This window comes from Nasonia vitripennis, assembly GCF_009193385.2.
Source record: "Nasonia vitripennis strain AsymCx chromosome 1 unlocalized genomic scaffold, Nvit_psr_1.1 chr1_random0015, whole genome shotgun sequence".
Taxonomy (NCBI): Eukaryota; Metazoa; Arthropoda; class Insecta; order Hymenoptera; family Pteromalidae; genus Nasonia; species Nasonia vitripennis.
In genome coordinates this window covers 175,227-201,813 of record NW_022279604.1, presented here as the reverse complement: position 1 = coordinate 201,813, position 26,587 = coordinate 175,227, and the positions used below count along the sequence as shown (strand labels likewise).

Sequence of the window (26,587 nt, the reverse complement as noted above, 5' to 3'; positions counted from 1 at the left end):
GCTGCATCACGCACACGCGCGTACACAGATGCAGCGGCAGACGCGGGGGGAGACCTGCCTATGCTGGGCTGCTGCCCCTGCTGCCGTTGCGGAGAGAAAGAAAGAGTTGGCCGATGCTCGGCGAGCGGCGCGCGGGAGACTGGGGGGGGGGGGGGGGGGGGGGAGCGAGCCGAGAGCGAGCGAGAGAGAAAGCATGCGCGCCCGCGCGGAGAGCGCGAGATATCGTCGCTGCTGCGGAAGGGATCGGCGCGCGGGAGAAATGCACGAGGAGTAGGGATGCGGAGGAAAGCAGCGGAGAGGGAAAAGCACGGGGCTTTTGAAAAAGTTTTATCTTACCGGCACGCCCGGCCTCTCAGAGTCAGACGCTACCGAACACCGTCCCGAGGTGTATCGCGCGCACACGCACACGCACACAGGCGGGCGAGCGAGCGAGCGAGAGAGAGAGAGAGAGAGAGAGAGAGAGAGAGAGAGAGAGAGAGAGGGGCTCGCTGCGAGAGCCGGCGACGATTTTTTCGCGCGATCGCAGATTCGCCGGGAGCGGTACCAGTACACTTCTCGAAGCGCAGCCAAGCGAGCACATGTGCGCCGCCACTCGCTGAGAGCCATCCTCATCGTCCGATCAGCAACTCCGCACGCATCGCCGCTACCGCACCGATCCGACGAGAGCGCGAGCGGCGTCATGGCCGAGAAGAGGACGTCGTGGATGCTGCTGCCGCTGCTCGCCTGCGTCGTCGTCGGCGCAGCCCTCGTAGCCGGCCTGGAGGTAAGCGCGCTTCGCGGAACGCCGCCGGCAGGAATGCGAGACATTCCATTATTTTTCTCGAAACATTGACTCATCAGGCTTATCGAGTGTCGCGCGGCCGCCTGGATCGTCACTTTTCCCGCAGCGATCCGCAGATAGCGAGATCCGCTTCGCACCGCCTCGGCTCTCTCTCTCTCTCTCTCTCTCTCTCTCTCTCTCTCTCTCTCTCTCTGCCAGATAACTGCCGCTATCGCCTCTCGCCGTGTACTCCAATAACGCGCCCTCACCCTGCAGTCCCCCTGCGTCTTGCCTATTCTTTCCTGTCCGCAGCGACGCTAATGCCAGCATCCTCGTACTTGTGCGCGTAATCCAGCTAATAATGAGGCGCACCGGACACTGGATTACGCGCTTTCCATTATCGCGAGCGAACACAACGCGTCGCTCGTCAGCCGCAGTTCCGCTGCACATGGATTATGCATCTTGCGAACTGCAGAGTGATTACTCGGGTCCCATCGTTGATATTATCGCGATATATCGTTGCCTTTCAATTTGGATAATTGCTTATTCCTCCTGGACAATCTGGCGCCTCGCTTTTCGCAGGTGGTTATACGCATATATATATATATATATACACACACACACACACACACGCGCGCACACACATTTGCAGGGTTGCGAATTTTAATTAGCTTCGCCCGGCACGCAGAGCCGCGGTGTCGCGTCATTGGATATATCAGTCAAACAAGTAATTTCGAGTTTCCGCGTGCGGTTTTAAAGCTTCTTCAATCGCGAGTCTCTCGGCCTCCTCACTTGTTTGGCCGCAGCGTTACGGTGACTATAGTATATGGATGTTGTGCGTGCCGCGCCGCGAAAATCGAGGTAAAAATCTTAACGGAAAAAGTCTAGCTTGGGGCTCATCAGGTCACTTGAGCGCGCGCTCCTGCTCTGCTCTGCTCTATTCTATTCTGTTCTATTCCATTCCATTCTATTCTATTCTATTCTATTCTGCTAGCCGTTTGCCTCGCACTCGATACCGATCTCTCGTCTCGTTCCCAGCGGAAAACGTTAATGCTGTTTCCTATACTTTCAAGAATCGCTAATTCCACTTGCGCGTGAATTTCGTTGTTGTGAAGCCAGCGGCGGGTTCGGTGGCCTTAATCTCGATTTAATCGAGTATATATACCTATAAGCAGACCGCGGCGGATTATAAGTAAACGTGCAACGACGCATAGAATATGAACTGCGCAATCACGAGACTGTTATAAATCGGCATGAGAAGCTGATTGACGCCAGTCAATTTCTCTCGTACGTTCGGTTAAAACGTCAGCTGGTGCGTTATAATCCGTGTAAATTTAGGAAGCGCCGCGTTTCTCATTGATTGGGACGTCGAACGAATAGTCTGACAATTGGATTCGCGTGGCCGTCTTGCTGCCGGTGACGTGGATGCAATTAGCTCCTCCTTTAATACGTAAACAGAGACATAAATCGAGTAGACTATTAGTCAGGTTGAGCACGGCGTGAATATTACAATATACATAGCGCGCACAAGCAAGTCGCGATGAGGCGTGAGCCGTCGTCTATTTATAGTTCCTCGTATAAGTAATTCGGAATTGAAATTTCGGACGAGTCGGTGCGAGCAGAAGGGGATACGTAGAAAGTGGGCAGCGAGCGGCAACTCTTTCGAAGCGCATCCCGCGCTTTTAATGAATTAATCTGATAATCGATTGTTCGCCGGAGCATGAAACTAACGAGCGCGCGGGGATGAAAGTGAGCTAAGTCCGCGGCGCAATTTTCGGTTATGAAGGCCGGCTTCTTTTACGCCCGCGTCTGCCTTATACGTATACAGTCTATAGTATACACTATACAGTGTACGCCCGCATACACATAGACTGCGATACGAGCTAGCCGAGCCGCGAGGATTTCGATAATTTTCCGCGAGGAATTTCGACGCCCGGTCGGGTACGGTGCAGCCGTCTTAGCGCGCGCCCGCGGGACATTGTTTCTTTCGCGCACACCTGTGCTGGACACGCGTTCAAAATGGGCGTTGCCGCCTCTCTGCAGAAACAGCTGAGCCTCGATCACGAGCGATCGTGCATTTTCCATAGCGCGCATGAGTTTACCGGCCGCACAATTATGAATTAGCCGGGCGCCGCGTACGTGCGGGCGTTATGCTCGCGCAGCACACAGACACGCGCGCGCAACCTATAGCGGCAGAGTTGGCAGGAAGAAAAATACGCACAAGGGGAGAGGGGCCGGCCGGGCGAATCCTTCTTCTTTATCTTTTTCTCATAAATTCCTGAACTGGCTTTACGGGCCCAGTCAAGCATACGCGGCATTATCGCTCGGGCAGCGACGAGGCGACGAGACGAGGCCTGCACCGAGGCCCATGTACCCTGCATACGTAATATATGTGCAGTGCTGGAGCGCGCGCGAAACGCAACATGATTCCTCAAACTCGCCACTCTCTGCGCGGCACGATGCCGCGATCGCGATCGCGATCCTGATCGGGAACAAAGTGCACACTCGCTACGTCCGAGTGCAATATAATATAGGCCGCCGTCGGAAATTCCGTCATCCGCGCCGATGCTCGCTTATCGGCCCGCAGCCTCGCTGCCTCCCTCGGCAGCTTCTTCGAATTTTCTTCATCTCTGCCGCGCGCTTATATATCGGGCCGTTAATTTGCCGCACGCTTCGGCTTCTCGCGTTGGGCCTCGGCAGGATGGCGCGGCGAATGAAAGAGCGAGCCGAGGCCCGAGAGAGACAGAGTTATACTTGTGCGTGTGTGCGTTGTGCGTTTGCACACACGCACACACACACATATATATATATATATATGTATATTGCGCCGGCACGCATGTATACGAAGCTCAAGCAGCAGCGGACGGTTGCTCGATAATGCCTATCGCTCGTGCTGTTGACGCAACGCGCGTTTTTATAAGGACGCGGCGATGACCCAATAAAAAGAGCTCGGAGATTACGAGTGAGCCTCGGAACGAAGATTCGGACCGCGCGAATCGCCATTCGCGCGCGGCTCTATCAAGGCTCATAATAAACCGGCACCGCCGAGCAAGATTGGGGCAGTTAAGATATAACACGGCCGATCGGCGGCTTTGGCTGTGGCTTTTATTAAAAGGCGGCGCGCGTAATACGCATAGGGATGCGCGCGGAAACTGCACAAATGCCGCAGCCCGCAGGCAGCGAGTCAATCTTTGAGCAAGGCCCATGTTTGCCGTTCGGCTGGAAAAAAGCGGCGCTCTTCTCGTCAAGCGATCGGACATCCCAATTTGTTGACTCTGCCGCACTCGTCGCGTCTCGAATTTCTCCGTAGAGATGTATTATGTTCCCCTGGCTCTGTTTGCGCGCCTCGAAGATCGCTCGCTCTTCAGCTCCGGACTCGCGTATAGATACGGTTCCGTCATCGTCGCTTGCGCAACGGATTCGCGCGCAGACGAGAAGAAACGACTTATCGACTGACGCGAGCTCGGGAGGTCAAAAAGGCGCGATATTGCGCGTGTGCGCCGCGAGGTGTATAGTCGCTTCCTCAATTTGCTATAGGCCGAGACTCCGGCTCCGGCTCCGGCTCCGAGGATTGGCTGCCAGGGTATTATTTGACCGCTGCGAGCGAGCAAGCGGAGATGTGAAAGTTCATCTGAGAGATCATCCGCTCTGAATTGTAGTAAAGCTCCTCTTACCGCTCGCGCGCCCGGCCGACTCACCGAGCGGGCTCTCCTCTTATTATAGCTACTTATTATGTGCGCTAACTGCAATTCTTGCCTCGTGCTTCCTCTGGCGTGTGAACTCTTTCTTAATTTTCCATCAGTGCTCGCAAGCATGCAGATCCGTCGCGACTCGCGGCCCGCCCGCGCAGCCATTGCAGCTTCAAGCTCTTTTGCGCGCTGCAGATTTCGCGGCGCAGACAGAGGAAGGATCAAGTGAAGCACCTCTCCCCCTCTTGCTCGAACTGGTCCTAATAGTCTATTGTCTGCGACTCGAGCGGCAAAGCCTCGCTGCACTGACTTTTCCTCGCCATCTCGGCGATTGATTTTTCTCTTGCCCTATATACACACACACACACACACACGTGCGCGCGCGCGCACGCACGCACACACGCGCATACAGGCATACATGCATACATACATACATACGATTTCAGACTCGTTTCAGCACCCTCAAATTCGGGGACAGGCTCGTCAAAGCCGGTCTAATTTCAAGCCGGTCTCGCGCGCGCGCGCGCGCGCTCACCTATATATGGTTCGTCATGACGGATTCGATTCGAATTCGCAGCGCTGCACAGTTATCCGCACGCGTTTTTGCGCGCGCATTTCTAAAGCTGAAGCGAGGCATGCTCATTCACAATGATGAGTAATAAGCGCACAGTGCGAGCGTTGGCCTTTATACTTGGAGCACATTTTAAACGAGCCGCTTGCCAGCCAGAAGCAAGCGAGACACGAGAAACGAGCGTCTGCCGCCCTTTTCACTCGCTGCGTCTACTGTGCAGCGCGGCGACATGCGCGCGAGAACGCGCAGTTTGCTCAATGCGAGCGGATTTCTTTCAGAAGCTTTGCAGCCGCCGATTGCGAGTACGCGCGAGCTTTTGCATGCCGAGGCTGGCAAATTCTCGACGCTCGCATCTCGCGTTAATTTTGCAAACGGAACGGACCTCGATCGCTGTCGGAGTGTTTTCTCCTTCAAATTGCTACAGCAGAAAAGGCTTTCTTCGGCGAAAGCCGGCAATTATAAGACTCGGAGCATTCTCGCTGCGCTTCTCTCGCACGCATTAACGTATCCTCGAGGCTCCCTTCCCGGAATGAATTTGATACGTGCTGCGCGTCGGGTTACCAATTACGCTCCAATTATGCGCGTACTTTCGGCGCATCCGATACATTCGGTGCTTCGATGCCCAGGCGGCGAGCATCGGCAGCCCCTATTAAACGACTATCGGCGCAATTTACTTATAGTTTGGAGCTTATAAGCTGGATGAGCGATTCAGCGATCGCGATCGAGATACATGTATCGCAGTTTTGAGCGCGCGCTCGAAAGTCCTCGAGAGGGAGAGCAGCTGTCGGCGCACGCAATCGCGGGAGATTCGGTCGAATCGGAAGCGCATTGAGCGCATGCGATGCCCGCGGCGCTGTGCGAGAGCGGAAGACGCCGTGCGGACGCCGTGACGCGTGGATGTCACCGGAGAAACGCTGCTTTCGGGCAGCGTTGACAGGGCTATTGATTGGGGCGGGGGAGCAGCCGTTTAGCGGCCGTCGTGCTTCGCTCGCTATCAAAATGCACGACGCGGGCGGCAAGTCCATAACAGTTTAATATACGAACAACAAGTGTTAAGCCCTGCGCGCGGGCCGAGCTGCCGGGGGCATGGGTTGACTGCCAACTACTCGCGAGCCAATCGCGTATGTACCGCGGTGCACGATAGCTCGCGCCTGGCCTTTTTCTCGGCCTTTCTCTAGTAACCTCACGTTTGACTCATAAAGAAGCAATTCTTATCTAATACACCATATAAATTCAGGATCAGAGCACCATTCTGCAGTGCAGATCTCCAGCGTAATCCGCGCTCCGTGACTGTCCGCATACTGCCCGCCCAACGTGTATGCGCTCCTGCAGCTTCCCGTCTTTCAGATTTCCCCTCCTCGTTTCGTTTTTTCCTTCATTCGGGCCTTGGCTTTTATTTACCGTTATGAAAATTTCATCGCAGCTCCTCCACTTGGACGCGAATCTCTTCGACGGAGCGAATCGTGGCGCCCATTCCTCTCGCGAGCTATTATCGGGCAGCAAAGGAGGAAAAAGACATAGAATAATCCTCTATTTAAGGCACTTCTCGAGTGCGTCAACGTAACGAAAATATACGCTAGTCTCGTGGAGCCTGTTGGGATGAAGAAGTGCGAGGGCGTGAAAAAGAAGAGGGAGAAAAGAGGCGAGAGAAGCGCCGCCTGTGTCGGCGCTGGCGATCGTCTTTTGTCCTAAGCCTCGAGGGTATATTAATGTGAAGAACATGTTACAAGTACGAACAACGAAGAGAGGAGAGCAGGCCGCGTCGACGGAATACTAACGATCTATCGCCAAATCTCTCGAAAAAGACCTCGTTTAACGTCGTCTTTGCATTTTAACGGCATTCGCTGCTGCTCAGCCCCCCCCCCCCACCCCCCCCCCTCTCTCTCTCTCTCTCTCTCTCTGTATAATGTACGACTAACTTTCCGCCGTAAAAATAGATGAAAGCCGCGCCTCTTGCTTTTTTACCGTTTTTCCGCGGCGACAAAATCTAAAAGCTCGACCAAAGTCCAAAACCAGACTTACTTAACAAATGACCAACTTCGCAAATGCGCCCGGAGTGCTAACTTGCGTTCAATGCTTTCAGAATGACGACTTGGTCTTTGACCATGACAGTAGAGTATCCGCCGCAGACTCATCCGCAGAGCTAGAACACCGAGAATCCCTGCTCCACAGCTTTTGGAGTTGGTTCAAGCTTGACGCAGATATTTTTTCATCGTCCCCACATCGATCGGCAGGTACATTACATATATTGAAAATTGCAAAAACCGCATTACTATTATTATTATACTATTTATTGCATCGTTGAAACGATTGGAAATTTTTTAATCAAAACAATTCCTCATGATCCCGTTCTCATACCAACTGCTACATGCCTACTGCTTATGCCTCAGGTAAATCTCAACTAGCGGATCCGAATTCGGTATCGGCATCTGATGCTCGGAAGAAAAGGGAAGTGAAAGGAAACAACGAAATCACTAGCGACGACGCATATAAATCAATGAAATTCTCAAAAAAGGCAAGCAGAATTTTTTTTCAATCAAGTGCAATCCTCGAAATGCCGAACTCATATTATGTTTAACTCTGACACACCGTTTCATCTACGATGAATTGTCCTCGCAGGCTGACAGTTCATTGCAGCCACAATTATCCCGGAAATACCGACAGGGCGATGATGAAGATGATGTAGGTTCTGGGGAACCTGAATCGGACAGAGGCTCGGACGGTCTTGCGAATAGTGTCGACTTGTACAGTAGTCATTCTTCGAGCATTAGCACTACAAATCCCACCACTGAATCCAATATGGTAGACAAACCTGTCGATCTCGACGAACAAAGTATGTACATGCTCTTATTTTCTATCAATATTCTCGACGCTCTTGATATATTGACAATGGCGAATTGACCATGCGTATAATAGTGGTTAACTGGGTATATATGGCTATATGCTGCACTTTTCAAATCGGAACCACTCCAAATGATTTTTTCTTTCATTTTAGATGTTTTCAGGGTATCGGTAACCATCAAGGAGCCATACCGAGAAGAGTTTGAAAGACGGGAAGGTGAGAAATTTCAGAAATTCGCGGAAAACCTTACGAGGAGCGTCGAAGATATTTTAAACAAACACTTACGAAGGGATCATCATGTTACATTTGTCAAAATGGAGTGAGTAATATTTTTTGCTAGTATACCTGAGATTATTTCATTATTTAATCAATAATGGAAATATACGTTGACACTGTTTCGCAGGAACGCTCCAGATCCATTCGAATCGCACGTTCATCTTGATATACACACAATGAGCAGCGAAACGGATGTTCGTGAAATTCTGGAAAACCATCTAAATACTTACTACTCCCTTGGAAAATTCACGGTCAATCCCAACACATTCACGTTGCGAGCTGTTCTAGGTGAGCAATAATTCGTAAAATACATATTACAGCCGTTTTCTTTTTTAACACGCGTGTGCAGGTAATACGCGCGAGATTTGAATGCAGCTCTGATGATGGCCGCACGACGACTGATATTACTTTATTTATTTATAGCGCGCGCTTCTCGGCAAATACACACACACACACATATATATATATATATATATATATATATATATATATATGTATGTATGTTTGTTTGTGTGTGCGTGCGTGCGTGTGTGCGTGTGTGTGTATATGTATGGATGTATATCGTCGCTCCGTACGAAAGATTAGCACAGTTCAAATTTTCAAACGAAAACTAGCACAACTCACGATTTGCCGCAAACTGTAGCACAGTTCAGAAATTCGGTCAAGAGTAGCACAACTCGCGACTTTATATTACTTAAAATGTGAGTATTTTACGTTTTTATTGGGTTATTTGGTTGGTTAAGTTCATGAAAACCTTGGACAAAGACAGACAAACCTCAAAGTTTAAAAAGGTTTCGGAAATCTTCGGAAGGTTTCTAAAAAAAGTGAATAATTTAAAAAAATGTTTGTAAAAAATTATTGTATTTGTGAAAACAATTTTAAATTCGGTAAAAAGTTGTAAATTGTATTTAAAAATGTTCATCAGGGACATTTTCGCAAAAATACTTATGACGGGAAATTTGAACAGTGCTACTCTTCTTAGGGAGCGACGATATAAGGTCGCCAAGGATGATGAATTTTTTAAAATTACCACATTTACGTTTGAAAAAAAATTTTTTCGATTCTTCATACAAATTTAAGAGAAAAATGTTCTTATACATTTTTTAAAATGCATTCCTTTTTGTTGAGACATCATTGTAGTGTTGAATTCAATATTTTCAACTTATAAATTTCCGAAACTTCAATAATTTATCAACAAGAAGCAATGCATGTTCACAAAAAAACGTATTAGAACATTTTCCTTTTAAATTTGTTTGAAGAATTAAAAAAAAAAGAAATTTTAGGCGGAAATGTGGTAATTTTGGACTTGTCGACTTCAGACAGAGCGGAAGCGATTGACCTTATGCGCCCAAATTTTACAGACGTTCTATTATTACTAAAATTTCCGCACCATTGCGAGTCGCCAAAGTGCGTACAAAAATTCGATGCACCCTTATATATGTATGTATGGATTTTTTCCATATGGATACTAGCTACGCGCGTGCTCAATTTTCTTGAGGTTGTGATTGAAGTTCAACATTGTAACTCTATTCAAATCAGATATTTGTTTCTCAACCAATCAAAAAGCTTTATTAACGGCTTCACAACATTTTTTTTTAAGAGGGGCGTGAAATGTTCTGTGCGAAAAAAGAAAGTTCAGACGTGTTAATCTTTGCGGCTTTAAATATAATGCATTAGCTTCATTAATCGGAGAATCATTGCCCCTTTTTAGAATTTTTAAACCAAAAATACTTACAAGTATGCTTGAAATAAAAAAAAAATTATTTGTTCTTCTTTCTCCGATATCATTGAATTCGATTACCTAAGTTTAGATATGTCACAAGCTCGGTTCCTTTTTTTCAATCATTATAACTCTTACATCATATTCGGATATCTTATCATGCTTTATATTTTATCGCGAGATGTAAGTTGAATGTTCGTAAACTTTTTTCAAACAAATTCTGCCCATTTTACGTAAATGGCACTTTCTCATAATTTTAATATAATTTAAATAGAACAAAAAATAACAATATCTTGTAAAATTACAAAACTTTTTATTTTTTAGAATGCCAAGCCGGGGAAATTGCTTGTGACGTTTCGAGGTGTATTTTGCAAACCCAAAAGTGTGATTTCAAATCTGATTGCGAGGATGGCAGCGATGAAGCTGGTTGCAAATATCCTGGTAAGAAACGTTGTTGATTTTTTTAGTAATATATAATAATAAGTATCGAAAGCACATCTTGCCAGTAACGGTGGAGTATGTATTTATTAGAAAGGCTCTTTATAATGTTTTGAATCGAAATAGATTGTTTTTGTCTGCTGCAGTATAGATTAATGGACGCACGTATGCCAGCGTTTCAGTAGATTTTACTGAAAAGCTTTCAGTCGCGGGCCATATTTAGTTCTTAACTATTATGTGAAGTCTGCAATTTAACATTATTTCCCAAGGTAGAGGTCTTATCGTCGGTCCCTACGAAGTGTAGTACGGTTCAGATTTGCTACAAAGACTAGTACGTCTAGTACGGTTCAGATTTGCCGCGAAGACTAGTACATTCGAACTACTCGGCCCCGCTCCTAGGTTCCTTCAAAGATTCTCTGCGAAACTCACTCGTCCTGCGTGACATTGAAGACTGGAATCAGCGCATCGAGCGAGAGGGCCTACTTACGCGTCTAGCCATCTTATTGTCTCGATTATACGTCAACGATCTATCAAATCGAATCTATTCCGATCTAAAATCTATGTACTTCAACCAAATTTGTAACACTACTGTCTATCACCGTATCTATCTCCGCTATAATCAATTAGTCCGGGGGTCCACAATACCTGCCGTGGCCATTTCGAGCCCGCCTCGAACAGCAAGGTCTTTTTATGTATTTTCATCTGCTGAAAAGTGGTCAGAAAAAAGTCATTAACAATTTATAAATATATACATAAAAAACCTTGGTGCTCGAGGCGGGCTCGAAATGGCCACGGCAGGTGTTGTGGACCCCCGGACTAAATTGTTTATCGGTGACTTATATACTTATCTCTTGTATTATTTTTCCTCACACCAGATGGGATTCAACCCAAAGGTGCAATAAACAAACAAACATACATACATACATTTTAGATCTTTCCCACATGAAAAATCCAATTGTTTTGGAGAAAAACAAATAATTATTTTGGTTCAAACTAATAAAATTGCAATATTTTTAAAGTTGCCAAAAAAATTTCAAAAGTTTCGAAATTTAAAAATTTTTTATTGAAAACTTCAATTAAAAAAAAAAATAAATAAAATTGAATTTCATAACAACTTTTTAAATTTCAAAATTTTTTAAAAATTTTTTGGCAACTTTAAAAATATTGCAATTTTATTAGTTTGAACCAAAACAACTTTTTGTTTATCTCCAAAACAATTGGATTTTTTCATGTGTGATCTGAAATGTACTAGTCTTCGCGGCAAATCTGAACCGTACTAGTCTTCGTGGCAAATCTGAACCGTACTACTCTTCGTAGGGACCGACGGTATATAAGCTGGATTCGTTCACAAAAAAAAAAGAAAATGTTTTCCAAATTTTGCGTTATCCATAAACTGTTGTAGCAAAAATGATCAAACTGTACCAGCGACGGATGATGCAGATAGATGGTCGGTAACGTAGCGATTACCCTCAGGCAGCCGAAAATTGATTTTCTTCTTCGATAACGTAGGAAATTCATTAGCCGATACCAAGAAAACGCCGACAACTTTCATTAAAGCGATTTTCTTATTATTGATACGTGATTTTTAAATTACCGGAATTTTACAAAATATTATAAAATATTGTAGGGCACTATACATATTTCAAATAGACAAGAGTTACAATCGATTAGACATTGATAGCGTTATGTATCGAATGTAACATGGAAAACAGTGTAGATTTTACTCATTTACAAGTGCCAAAATATTTTACAAAATAATTTATGCGCTGTTTTCTTGTTGTTATTGAGTTTTATTCTTATATCTTTGAAGGCATTAAACAGTGCTATCGTATGATCTAAAACTTGCAGCAAATGTTCATAATTGCAATAAAACAAACAAATAAATATTAATATAAACTATTAGATTGCAGAACGAAGTATGATTAAAAAAAATTGAATTGAAAATTATTTTTCGTGTGATTAGAATTTTCTATTTTGAGATTACAGCAGCACAAATCAATAATTTCTTTATTTATTATCATGTAGCTTATCTAATGATACTCGTGTTTTTTGTTAAAAGCGTAGAGGTTGCTGACATGCCTAAGTAGCTGTCGGAACTAGAATAGTCTGTTTATAGTTTCTATTTCCAGAAATAACGTAGCTCGTGGGGATGATCTTCGGCCGTAGCGTTGCCAGCATTATATGTTACTTTTATCGTCGAGGTTATATTATACAGTTCATGAAATGCTAAATATTTATAATTAAATCATATATTCACGCATGTAAAAACAGTATAATAATTGAAGAAGTAGTCGTTATCGCGCGCGCGCGCGTGAGTGTGTGTGTGTGTGTGTGTGTGTGTGTGAGATATTGCCTTGACCATCGCAAATTTTTTCCAAAGGTATTTTCAATAAATGGCCACAATAATAATAAAGTAAAATATGTATATAAATCATACGACCAATGAAAGCACGTATTTGCAGACATGTGCAAAAATTGCTTAAATACTTAAAAATTATAAGTATAATGATTTTACGAAAAAATGGGTTGTATATGAAAAATAAACAAAATTATTATGCATTATGCAAGAGTGTAACTTTATTAGTTGATATCTGCATTATGCGAAAAATAAGGTCAGCAGCAGTCTGCGCATAGAATGCAGACTCTAATGAATATTCAAAAATGTCGAGAGCTTTTTGTCAATCTTGTCCTCATCTACGGTTCCATGCAGCTGCCGCTGCTGTAAAAGATGTGGCAAACGACGCTAGAGTATCTCTTTTTTTGAAGTCGATCGATCTGCATTATGTGCCGACCCCTCTCAGTTTTCTACGCGTGAAAAAGAATCTTGTGAATGCCAAGTTGCTTCGTTTATTTAAAAGAAATATAAATAATAATATGCCACGAAAGATTTTTTGATTTTTTAATCTTGATATTTAGTATACTTCATTAAATTTGACACATTAAAAGTTGAATAGTGATGAATTTGTTATTTAGTGCATTATTCTGTTTGTCAAGAGAAATTCATGATCCGCGGAAGTTTTTCTCCCCTACATTTATAAATTTCAGTCGTCACGCACCGAGTCTTAAAAGCTATAATATCTAACGATCGTGTGTTGTGCACAACTCCGATCGATAAGACGTTGAGCTTTTCGCGACATCCGTACTTGTCTAATTAATATCCCAAATGTCTAATGGGTCAAGGGTTCGTTCAACCTGAAAATTTCAGTCTTTACGGCCTTCCGAACCACCTATTAGGCTAGCCCTCGCCCAATAAATAATAGATATTATTTTAAATAGCAACTTTTGAATTCAACATTGAGAATATGCCAGTGTTGTTGAACTTTTTTTCATTCTGTACCGTATATTTTTTCAAGTGTGCGTGCAATCTAATACCTTGGTGATTTTGTTGTACGATGCACACACACATACACACACACGCGCGCGCGCATTTATATATTCATTTCCAAACATTTGTTAACTTGCGTGAAAATAGTCTATTTAAAAAAAATCCCACATGAAAAACACGTGTATGTAGTATTAATACTGCACGGAAATATAAATATACGGTAGATTACAGTCGGAATAAGTCATGTGGTATACGATAGGGAGGTGTAAAGCTATGTAAATAAGCTAGTCATGCAAGGGAGATTAGCGTTCTATAGCTTCATTTTTATGTGAACCATGACCATTTTTATGAATTTTCGATGAGATCAATTCGAGCTGGAAGATTTTCCATTAAATGGAGAGTACAAAGTGACGGATTGGTTGAAACTATTGTCACTCATTGTCCGGGATTCCTCGACTAATGTCGAACTAGTTCATGGCATTGTCATTGTGGCAACGCTCGCCGCACCGCTTAACTATGTATTATAAGAAAGGCAGCTTTTGAAGAGTCTATTACGTTCCGTAAATGACATCATAAAAGGAAAAGTTACTGATGCACTCTATATCGTCGCTCCGTACGAAAGACTAGCACAGTTCAAATTTTCAAACGAAAACTAGCGAAACTCATGATTTGCCGCGAAGAGTAGCACAGTTCAGAAATGCGGTCAGTGAGTATTTTACGTTTTTATTGGGTTATTTTGTTGGTTAAGTTCATGAAAACCTTGGACAAAGACAGAGAAACCTCAACGTTTAAAAAGGTTTCGGAAATCTTCGGAAGGTTTCTAAAAAAAGTGAATAATTTAAAAAAATGTTTGTAAAAAATTATTGTATTTGTGAAAACAATTTTAAATTCGGTAAAAAGTTGTAAATTGTGAATATTTAAAAATGTTCATCAGGGACATTTTCGCAAAAATCGGGAAATTTGTATAGAAATTCGTTGTTTAAAGCTTAAGCTCTGCTAGTCTCAGCGGGAAATTTTGAGTTGTACTAGTCTAGCGTGCGTAAAATAAGTTGTGCTACTTATGACGGGAAATGCATCAACAGTGCTACTCTTCGTAGGGAGCGATGATATAATGGGGAATTCTACGGGAAAATGACAATTTCTTGAATTCCCAAAACGGTAAAAAAAATGTTGAGGCACGCGCCCGGAGCACTTAGTTTCTAATAGTACATGTTTAAAACGATGCAAAACCACGTCCCAACACTGAAAAAGTGCCTTGTGACACTCTTTTCTCGGCCCCTCGAATTCGTCGAAAACTGGCCATTGTTCGACAGTCTGTCCTGAATCTATGAAGGCGCAAACGAAAAATGTGTACCAGTGAAATGAAAGTTCGGGAAAAGAGCTTTAATTAAAAAAAAAAATGCGTTAAGAATGCTCGATTTGGTCAAAAGTTATCTGCAATTGAAAATGTGGAAAAATCAAGAAAAAATGTACAAATTTCTTAATTTCGAAAAATCCTGAAATTTTTGATTGTATTTGCATTTTGTTATTTTGGTAAAAAAAAAAAAAATTAAACAAATACACATCTCTAGGGGAGAGGGGGGGCGAACTTGAGCGCGGGGCAATAGTATAACTTTTGAGTAAAGCACACCTACGCTCCCCCGGTAACATATATGTCATATCTCATCAGAACCAACATTTGGACCGTCGGACTTTTCTGTAAGCAGCGGTTGTGCGTGCAGGGCCAGCGAATCAAAAATTCTTGAACACTTTAACACTGTAACTTTTAAAAGCCAGGAAAAGTGTGAACACGCCAGTGTGTCTAAAAATTAATATTTTCGGCCTGTGAGATGAAAAAGTACACGTTAAAAGGGTGATTTTGACGCCGGGTCGCTTGCTGTACGTAAGTTTTGAGGCTAGATATTGACAATTAAATTTTTCAAAATCCTGGGGGCTAGTTTGTACATCAGGTACGGGGCAATATACTGTACATAATATTAACATAGAAGAATATGGACTCGAAATCCATTTTTTATAATAGTACACTGTACAACAAGGGGCGAAAATGGGCTTTTCCAAGCGAGGATGATGTTTGTGCACGAGTGCTCAAACATCATCCGAGTCTGGAAAAGCACATTCGCCCCTCGTTGTTCACCGTGCTTTTTACAACAAGTGTATAAGGAAGACCATTTTTGTCGCCTATGAAATAGATCGAGAATAGAGTTTTTCGAGTCGTCCACTACGGTGCGCGTGTATAGATGCATATACATATATTTTTTTGTAAAGTATATATATATATATATATATATATATATATATATATATATATATATGTGTGTGTGTGTGTGTGGCGGTTAGCGCTGGGCAGCATCGGCGCCGGCGCAAACAGACGCTCCAGCCCAGGCCCGACTTCTCGTAACGAGTCTGGCCGTCATCGAGCTGAGAGCGCCACCAGGCCGATGCCACACCGTGGCGAGCAGGTAGCGCGCACCTGTTCGTCATTCTGGGCTCGGCCGCCGAACTTTCTAGTCGCACTGTAATCTTAGGCCTAATTAGGCACTTTAATAAAGTTACTTTCTCGATTCGCAACATCCTCGGAGAAGTTATTTTAACCCGGCTCTACCTTCCTCTACGCGCGTCAAAGACAAGAATAGGAACAACAGTTTCCAAATATATATATATATATATATATATATATTTGGATATATATATATATATATATAAATCAAAAGTTTGAAAATTTTGGAAATTGTTTCAAAAGTTTTTAACGATTTAAAGCTTTAGTAAGGAGATGGAAAAAAAATAGATCTCGATTTCCGATTCTCAAATTATTTTAGGCTCGTTCTACCTTATAGGGAGCGAAAGTAGATTAATTTATACATGTATTATGACCAGGGACTCTTGCTCTACATTTTGTCTGACGCTCGGAAAACCTTATTTTCGGTCCACTTTATAGGCGCCGAAAATGGTCTTTTTTATGCACGTGTTATAAAAACATGCCTTTAATATTTTAATTATAGCTTAAAATGGTTCTTAGATTCTAAAAAAAGATAAGTAAAAATGCGGTATGCTCAAAAATGCTGTCAAATGCCGCATAAGCTGTGGTAAGGGATGACTGACTTATAAGTCATACTACTATAGTAGCGACATAGGTCGCCAATATGATAGAAAAGCTTCATCTCCGTCACAGCACATACAAAAATAAAAAAATAAAGTTTGAAACATTATGTGTACAATTTTCTGATTAATATGTTCACCCCATTCTATATTTAAATTAAATCTGTATAATATTGTCCCGAGACCGTTATAGGATTGCCCCACCCCTGGGGCAATTTTATAAAAGTTATGCTTCGTTAAAGTTGTAGACGGATTTTTACAGTGGCCTTTTAGGTAGCTGAAAAATTTTGAATAATAACTTTAATTCAAGTACTTGAAACCTAATTGATTGATTGTTAATTTTCTTTTAATAGTTTTAAAATATTAAGTGACAAAAAAAGCGTTCAAGTTCTCCTCCCTCTCCCCTATAGCTCCCGTCAGTTCTCGTACCACCGTAAAGTGCCTTTACTGCGTAAGTATATGGGGAATTCTACGGGAAAAATGCCATTTTCTGGTTGGAGAAACCGAAAAAAACAAATGTTGGGGCACACTCCCGCAACTTTTTTTTTATTATTGTATATGTTTAGAACCATGCAAAACCACGTTTCAACATCGAAAAAGTGCCTTGTGACACTGTTTTCGAAACCCTTCAAATTCGTCGAAAAATAGCCATTGTTTAACGGCATGCACCTAATGCATTAGGGCACAAACAGAAAATGTATTACGGTAGAATGAAAGAACGGGAAAAGAGCTTCAATTAAAAAAAAAAATTCGTTATAAATGCTCGATTTGGTCAAAAGTTACGCACAATTGACAATGCGGAAAAATCATGAAAATTGCAGGATTTTTCAAAGGCAAGAAATTTGTATCTTTTTTTCATGATTTTTTCGCATTTTTAATTGTGCGTAACTTTTTACCAAATGAAGCATTTCTAACGCATTGTTTTTAAATACAAGCTCTTTTCCCGAGCTCTCTTCCTACCGTAATACATTATCTGTTTGTGCCTTAATCCTTTAGGTACATGCCGTTGAAAAATGGCTATTTTTCGACGAATTTGAAGAGCCTAGAAAACAGTGTCACAAGGCACTTTTTCCATGTTGGAACGTGGTTTTGCATGGTTCTAAACATGTACAATAAGAAAAAAAAGTTGCGGGAGTGTGCCCCAACATTTGTTTTTTTCGGTTTCGCAAACCAGAAAATGGCATTTTTCCCGTAGAATTCCCCATACATATGCGCAAATCCAGAAAAAACCGGACACTTTAGGAGGTCTGAATTTGAAATTTGGGAGCACACCTACCCGACCACTTTTTTTTCGTTCCTTAGGTCATATAGAACTCGAAAAACCTTGGGTTCCCAAGATTAAAAAATAGCTATTTTTTTGCCGGACAGTTTAAATTTTCTTATGGGAATTTAACACGGGGAAAATTATCGAAAACAAGCCACGATTCAACTTTACCCACTCAGTGTACGAAGGTGCAATCCAAAAACGTGTGTTACTTGGATCGAAGTATCAGAAGAGAGCTTCAATTTAATGGCTGGTGAGTTAAAAATGGTTGCCTGAGCAAAAATTTGTCTAGGCTTGAAAATAATAAATAGTCACGAAGAGTAAGATGTTTTACGAAAATCAGCAATCTTTCTCTTATTCTTAAAATTCTTATAACTTTTGATCCGAGCAGACAATTTTAATCATCAAGGGCTCAAATTAAAGCTCTTTTCTTCTATTTTCGTTTACAAAATTGGATTAACATTTTAATTTTACGATCAGCAATGTATATGCCTATCAATTATGGCCGTTTTTTTTGGCCGTTTTCATCGTAAATTTTCAAACCGAAAACGGAAGACAAGAGCTACAATTTGAGCCCCTGATGGTCGAAATTGACCGCTCGAATCAAAAGTTATAAGGATTATAAAAATAAGAAAAATCGTCAATTTTCGTAAAAAATCGGTGATTTTTTACATTTTCAAGCCTAGACATCTTTTGACCTGGGCAGCTATTTTTAACCCACTAGCCCTCAAATTTATTCTTTTCTTTAATACTCTGATGATTCGATTAAAACAAATTTTTGTATTGCGCCTCCAGACAAAAAGTGGCAATTTTCTGATTCTCTGTTATTTTCCACGTGTTGAATTCCCATAAGAGAATTTAAACTGCCCGGCAAAAAATAGGTATTTTGTAATCTTGGGAACCCAAGGTTTTTCAGGTTCTATATGACCTAAAGAACGAAAAAAAGTGGTCGGGTAGGTGTGCTCCCAAATTTCAAATTTGTTCACTCAGACTCCCTGAAGTGTCCGGTTTTTTCTGGATTTGCACATATATTAGGGTGTCCCCAAAAATGATGGTTTCTCAGATCATCTCTTTCATTCCAAAATTGTGGATCGGCATCAAGATAATCCTCTCTTAAAAAAATGATGACCTTTGTTGTGAAGCATTTAATACGTGATTCTGATTGGTTGCTGGTTGGTTACCTAGGCAACGAGATCAGAACCGCGCTTTAAATTCATAACCCTCAAAACAGTCATAACTCATAACCCTAGTAGAAATGTTTGAGGTGTTTAAAATGAGATGTGGAAACCTTGTTAACAGATAAAATATATGTAATATAACTAGCAAGAAATTTTAGTAAAAATTAATCATTACCAAGAGTGTGTAGTATTACAACATTTGTACTGAAACGTGGCACCCTAACCCTATTTGAAGTAGTAATAAAGTGTATGAATATTATTTAGTTTTTTTTAAATGTCAGTGAGAAGTTCAATTAAAAGAATAAAGAGTTTGAAGATATACTGTGTCTCTGTGCCTAAAGTCGCCCTCGGCGAGGTTTGAGAGGTGAATTTAAAGAAAAGTTCAGTATCCGAGTCAGTAAGTTGAAGTCTATCATTATACAATGCTCTTTGAATTGTAAAAAGGCTACTAGACATGTTACCTAGAAATATGTAACCTAGATGATTCTGATTTAACTGTTTTCGTTCATATTTTCACATCCAGGCTCATGTGAATTTTTTAATTGAGCAGGTCAAATTTTACTTATATCCAGTTACGCAGAAACTACTATCTCTAGCACATTGTATTTCTGGTTTCTAGCATATTTTTACATGGAGAAAGTGATAAATGTTTTGGCTTTTTTATCAAGGTATTAGGTAATTAGAATTTTTACTTTTAATAGTTGTGAGAGATTTTGACACTGATGTGAATGCAAACTCATGCTATACGACTAAATAATTATCATGGGTGTTGTAGTCGAACACAAAAGTATTTCAGTTAACGTTGATTCAACTTTAAATATCTTTCCACAATCACAAAAGAAATCTATATGCAAAATATGAGCTTTCTAGACCTGTTAGTTTTCGAATGAGAAAAAATGCAAAAATGGAGAAACAGGTATCGGTCTCAAAATCTCTCACAACTGTTAAAAGTCAAAATTCTAATTAATGCCTTGATAAAAAAGCTAAAATGCTTATCACTTTCTTCATGTAAAAATATACTGGAAATCAGAAATACAATGTGCTAGAGATGGTAGTTTCTGTGTAACCGTCTACAAGCAAAATTTGATACGCTAAATTAAAAAATTCATATGGGCCTCGATGTGAAAATATGAATGAAAACAGTTAAATCATAATCATGTAGGTTACATGTTTTCTAGGTAGCATAGTAAGTATCTGTGTAAAATTTCAGTTGTATAGCTTTTTTATAATGCAAATAAATGGCATTGTAATGATAGACAAACCCACTGACTCTTATACTGAACTTTTCTTCAAATTCACTATTCAAACCAATGATGACGACATTGAGCATTATTAATATATTTATTAAAAAATAGTTTTGAGGGATTTAGTAACATGTTACATGCTTATAAAATATTAGCAGACGTTAGTGTGCCGCCCAACACTTATGGTAGATTTTCTACCAGTGTTATTAGACAGAGATAGAATCAAGAGCGCGCGAAGCGCGCCTAATTCATTCCTAGTATCGGTAAAAGATCGGTATCAAGAAAAGTAAAATAGTAAAAGTAAAAATATCTTTGTTATAATTTAGTTAAAAAAAAAATAAAATACGAGAATTAAAGATCTTATTTTGGCTTGTCGACTAGAGAGGAGGTTGGAAAAGGAGTGAGTGGCCGTAAATTATTTGTACACGGTAGAGCCGAAGACTCATTCCAAGGGTCGGATTAGGAGAAGGTGATTATTGCCGTCACCTGAAAACACTTGCTTAGCTGAAGGCTCAAGTGTACAAACTTTCACCAACTTTTGAACAGCTTAAGCGCCGCCTAAAAATAATTTAAAATTTTGAAAAAAAAAATGCAGACCAACTTATTGCTATACCGGAATGTAAAACTGTATCAAGATTTTTGCTACTCGAAAGTTCGTGTTCTTTGGGATACCCTAATATATATGCGCGGGAGATGCGCCTAGCACGGACGACCCTGGCGTTTCATGCCACTATTTTCGATTACCACAAGCCATGGAACATGCTTGTTTTGAACTCGTTGAATGTAGACTGAATTTCAAAGATAACTCGCAAACCAAATGTTTTATCAGGCGCACGTTGAAAAGTGCATCAGGGCTCGAAAGTCCGTTTTGAGATTTTCCCGTTGGCTTTCGTTACTCGCATTCGCGCGAATACTGGATTTCCCGCTTATATACTTGCGCGCTGCGGCTCAGTGAAATAAATATTAGAATGCACGACTTGGCAGTGAGGGATCGAGACCGTATACCCGCAGACGACAATAGAGAGAACGAGCAGACGAGAGAGTAGCTTATTATCCTTTAACAAGAAATCGGATCGGTGTGTGTGTGCGCGGCGAGTGAAAATTGTCGTCGACGACGAGGCTCACTTCGGAGTTGTACCCGGTCTAATACGAAAGGTTTCTCATTAGCAGAGCCGATAATCTCGAATACGAATTGAATTTTTATTTTTGCGCGCGCGCGCGTGTGTGTGTGTGTGTGTGTGTATATATATATATATATATAATTATGATAGAGGCGCGATACCTATATGTATGTATACCCGTACGCCCTGCGTAGAGTACGCGCAGAGGGGGAGCGCCGGAATATTTAGAACTTGCCGCGGGAATGACACCGGGAGGCGAGAGTAAAAGGCAGATTGGTGGGCGTTACTGGCTCTTGCGGCTTGTGTACAGGCTTACACACGTACAGCTGCAGTTGGCGCGGCGCGACCGGCCGGCTCGGGCGCATCCCCTTAATCCCCGTTACGCTGCCTGGCTTGCGTTGTTATTACTGATTTTTTGCAATTTGCGCGCGGGCGAATTTTCCGCGATCCGGCGATTCTCCTCGTCGCCGCGGCCCTGCATTATTGAGCGCGCGCTGCTTTTTGCGCCGACGGCTTTTATCCGGATCTTTGGAATTTTTTTAATCTTCGCGAGACTGCGCCCTATCCGTCGCTGTGCTCCAACTATACATTATACGCGCCTACCTATATACAGGCGTAGTTTAGTCGTAGTTTTCGCACATCAGGGCGCACGCGGCTGATCGCGAGCTTTGACGCGCGCTGCTTACAGTTTACACCTTATGATATCAGCTTGTAGCGCCGCGCGCGGCTGCAAATCAGAAAAGTTGGAATAAAATAAGTTTCGAATGGCGCGACGCGATGCTAGTGTGTATATTGTGTAGTGGTGTGCACGGTACACCGTGACCGCGCGCGCTCGCGGCCTTGTGCTTCAGGCCTGCAGGCGACGCCGCCAACGAGAAAGTAATTTCGAGGCGACTGCAGAGATGCGCGCCACTGCCGGCATTTATTTATTCAGGCAAAACTCGCGCATCGCATCACCATGCTAATAAAGTCTTTTTCTCCAATGCTCTCGCGCACGCACGTCTCTTCGAGTCTGAGCTTCGTGCGGCCGCGAAGATTGACCTCTCGATACCCGGCGATCATTTCCCCCTCCTCTGCATGCTCTTATCCGGTCCGAACTTCTACTCTAATCCGAATCTAATGAAAATAATAGCAAGCTGCGAATCTTGTGGAACACAGCTGAACGCTCCGCTGATATACATAAAGAGGCCAGAGACAAAGCTGCGGTCGATATGCGCATCAGTTCATTTTTTATGAATATGTTCTAATAAAACCGGCGACAATTAACAACTGCTGCAATAACAGTTCTAAACGAGACTCTTTTTAGCCCGTTAATTGCAATGCACAAATTGCACAGAAGTGGCCTGTTTCCCACTCGTTAGGGTAAAGCTGCAAATTGAGGGAAAAAGCTTCCTATATATATATAATGCATTTTTCGAGATCGCACCAAGGTATTTCTATGCGTTATTTCCTCCTGAACGCGATTTTCGAGAGAGGGTAGAATGTCCGATGGCGGTAGGCTAATCTGTTACTAACAGTTATTAATAGTTCTTGGAAATTATTATTTTTTCGAGTTTAGCAAACTGAGCTGCTTCATCGGCTTGAAGACCTTCTTGGAAAGAAAAAAGTCAATATAATTTGGGAATTTTTTTCCACACTCGGCCGAAATTAAGGGAAAAAATGAGAAAAATTGCGGGAAAAAAGTATGATATATAATAATAGATCGGGATTTCTATCGCGTCCTTATTACTCGCGCATGATGATGGTGTGAAGTTTGCATGTCTAATGTAACTATATGCTTAATTTTTGAAGCGCTACAATAATTACAAAGGGTGTAAAGATATCTTAGAAATTCAAAATTCAGAATAAACTGCTAGATTTTGAAATGAAAAAATGTATAAAACGACAATGTTGAATCGAAATATAAAATTTGACCTTATTCGTAATTTTCTCCATTCAAATCTTTATTTTTAAAAATGTTTACCCTCATCCGTTTTTTAAAAAAAATTTAAAAAAATCGATACCAAACTATATTTACGTCAGATCACCTTGGCAAAGTCACACTCTGCTTGCCGCCGGGAACGCATAAATAGTCATATATTCTGTGCGGGACTCTTCTCTATACTTAGTAAGATTTAGTCCGCTATATGCTCATTCCTCCGACGAATTTTAAATGGTTATTAATTTTGTAAACCTATTGGCGGTGGAATAACGTCGATTGAGCAAAGCGAAGCTACGAAGGCGGAAGCAGAATACACTGCTGCCAATGACTGCAGTGTTTCTTTGATTATTCTACCAGTGCAAATGATGCGTAACTTTCATTAATAGCGATGATTTATTCCAAAGCGCTGCTGTTCTTACATGGCGGATTTTTTTCGTATCTCAAAACAATACCCTCCACTCTCTAATTGTATACTGAAAAATTAATGGGCCGCTACACCGACGTTTGTACCTGCGTTTGGCTGGAAAGTGGGCTCAAGTCGCTCATGCCTGCGCTTTTCCTATAAAAAACACCCTTCAGAATTGCAAACATTTCATCCACTCATGCCGTTGAAAACAATCGAGATCAATGCAACATACGACTTTGAGACACGTAACCTTCAATTTTATCGACGTTTGCATAACATAGCTACTACATCTATATCGGTGACGCGACTTCAAATGTTTTCTTGTGGCTCGAGCAGGGAAAATGAACGTTGAACAATTTTCAACGAGTTTTTATCGAGAAACAACAGGGAGGATCGAGCGACTTGAGCCCACTTCTCAGCCAAACGCGTGCGCTAAAGCATTGCCTCGTATTTTTTTAATCCCCAGCATGTGCAAAAACGCCTCCAATAGGGAAATCCGATGGCGCAATAAGACGGCCTCGTTTTTCTCGTTTACAATATAAATATCAATTCTACATATAGAGTTGGCGTAGCATAGATCAGGCCCCTATATCAAATAAAACGTATACAGTATAAGAGTAACGCTATCGTTATGCTCGTTTCCACAATATTTCTTTTTAAATTCATGGCCATCACACGAGAGCGCGCGCTTGTATAATAACAACCCCGTTTAAACTGGAAGAATTTTAGGCTATCCATTCGATCCAATTGATATTAATTGATCCTTGACAGCTCGCCATACGGCGGCTGTAAATAAGTTTCTCGAGACTCAAGTCTGGGGCAGTCGACTTTATAAACAGGCTTTGCGGACTTTGTGTGTGAGTATATAGGAGAGCGCATCATCAGAGATATTTATTTCAAGAGTACGAGAGCGACAGACAACGCTTATTCCGAGAGACTCATTAGAGCGCGCGCGAGCGGGCTCTATATTTAAAAGGGCAAACGCAATTATGCAAACGTCAACTGTATCCAATTGTCACTTACTTCATTTTCCACGTCCGCTAGCTAGATAAGCTTTCTCAGCGGATTTCGAAGACTCCGCGCGACTGCTTTTAGACGGCTTTTTATACTTACATATACCAGCCGCGGCGCGGGCCGGCTTGATTAATATAGAGAGCAACCGCGCCGCGTCGCCATCGGCCATGTTACTATATAGAATATAGTTCTAGCTATGCTTGCCTCCGCTATTGCTTGACGATTTTGCGAGATCCGCATCGCAGGCGCAGCGAGCTATTCCGAGCTGACGTTGGGCTCTTTGGCCTTGTAATTCCCTCTGCCGGTTCGACTTTCGGCCGATCTTCTCATTGCGGGCGCCGTAAAAGCGCTCCTTATGGATTCGTGGAAGTCCCGCTGCAGCAGTAAATCGTCGCGCCGCGGCGGCCTCCTATTTTTAATACCCGACCCAACTCAGCGCTCTCTCGGCCCGCTCGCTGCGGCGGCGAGTCGCGCCGTTTGATTTTATTGAATGCGTTAACCATCGGCGAGTCGTGGCCGATCGGTCAAAGGTCAAACGCACGGTCCCTATTCCGTTCCGTGCCATTCCATTCTGCGCACTGGAATAGGAATTGCTCGTAATGTTATAATACAAGTGCAACGGGGATTCGGGGGTCGACGAAGATTTACATGCCGGGAATGAAGGCGCGCGCCACGAGTATAAGAGGAGAGAATAAGCTGGCATCGCAGTGCGGCGCTTGGGTCATCGAATCTCGTCTCGTTCGCGCGCCTGCGCGCGGCCTCATCTGTACACGCTCGCTAATTGCCATACGTTGCTACATTGCGTCCAATGGTATCGCGTACTCCTGCGCGCGAGGGAAGATAACGATTGCGAGCGTCGCAGAAACCGCCGGCCGACCGCTCGTCTATCGGACGGGCTCTTGAATACAACGGCTTCTTGTCTTCGGCTCTCCGTTTCGTTTCGCGACTCGCGAGCATAAGCACTTACAGAGCGGCATATTTCCGCGTCAGCAGGGTAATCCGAATCTCGAGGGCGCTCGCGGTGCCGCGGGCGTAGCTTTTCAACACACTGACAACTCTGTCGCTCTCTGATGTCTGTATCACGATCTCAGTGCCGCCTCTGACTCTGCGGCCGCGAGCGCGCTTAGTTGCCCTCTCTTAGTTGGATATAGGCACATGTTGTTGTCGCCTGCGTCAGTCGATTCTCCATTTCGGAAATTCTCTCAGCTAATATTCGAGGCGCGCGACCGCGGCCCGATGACATTTTTACGAGGAGTAAAGATAAAGTATTATTACGGCGGCAAATTACTCGACTCGCCCGCACGCTCGAAGTTTACGCGCGCGTTACACCGAGTCCATTGTAAGCGCGATGGCTTTTAAATAATTGCGCGCTAAACTAGTTATCGCATCCGCATTGAAATTTGAATCGCGGTTTAATAGCTGCCGCAACAGAGCCGCGGCGATTGTAACTATAAATATGGCATCCGCGCTATTCGTACGTTCGATCGATTTCGATTGCATGACGAGAGGGATGGATACAATAATGAAGCTCGCGCCGCGTCGCATAACTAAGTATAACAGGCACATGCACGCTCGAAATTCCAAAGAAGTCCTGCAGACTGCGACAACTGGAGCAACAGATCAATAAGGCTGGAAAATAAATGCGCTCGATCTCCGCATGCCTCATTGCCTCATGCGAGAAGAGAGCGAGCGGCGCGGACAGTTAATCGAATTGCCGGGATT

At 42.8% G+C, this 26,587-nt stretch overlaps 1 protein-coding gene across 6 annotated transcripts in view; it reads left to right on the top strand.

Moving 5' to 3' along the window:
* The first annotated feature begins 365 nt into the window (after positions 1–365).
* Positions 366–26,587, top strand: part of LOC100114823 (basement membrane-specific heparan sulfate proteoglycan core protein) — a 162,425-nt gene continuing 136,203 nt past the window's right edge. For all 6 annotated transcript variants that reach the window (XM_031922424.2, XM_031922423.2, XM_031922422.2 and 3 more), the window contains exons 1-7: positions 366–763; positions 7,104–7,254; positions 7,411–7,535; positions 7,640–7,853; positions 8,016–8,181; positions 8,266–8,426; positions 10,183–10,299. In XM_031922424.2, the coding sequence (XP_031778284.1) occupies positions 680–763; positions 7,104–7,254; positions 7,411–7,535; positions 7,640–7,853; positions 8,016–8,181; positions 8,266–8,426; positions 10,183–10,299 (1,018 nt within the window). In that variant the 5' untranslated portion in view covers positions 366–679. The remainder of the gene's footprint in view (positions 764–7,103; positions 7,255–7,410; positions 7,536–7,639; positions 7,854–8,015; positions 8,182–8,265; positions 8,427–10,182; positions 10,300–26,587) is intronic.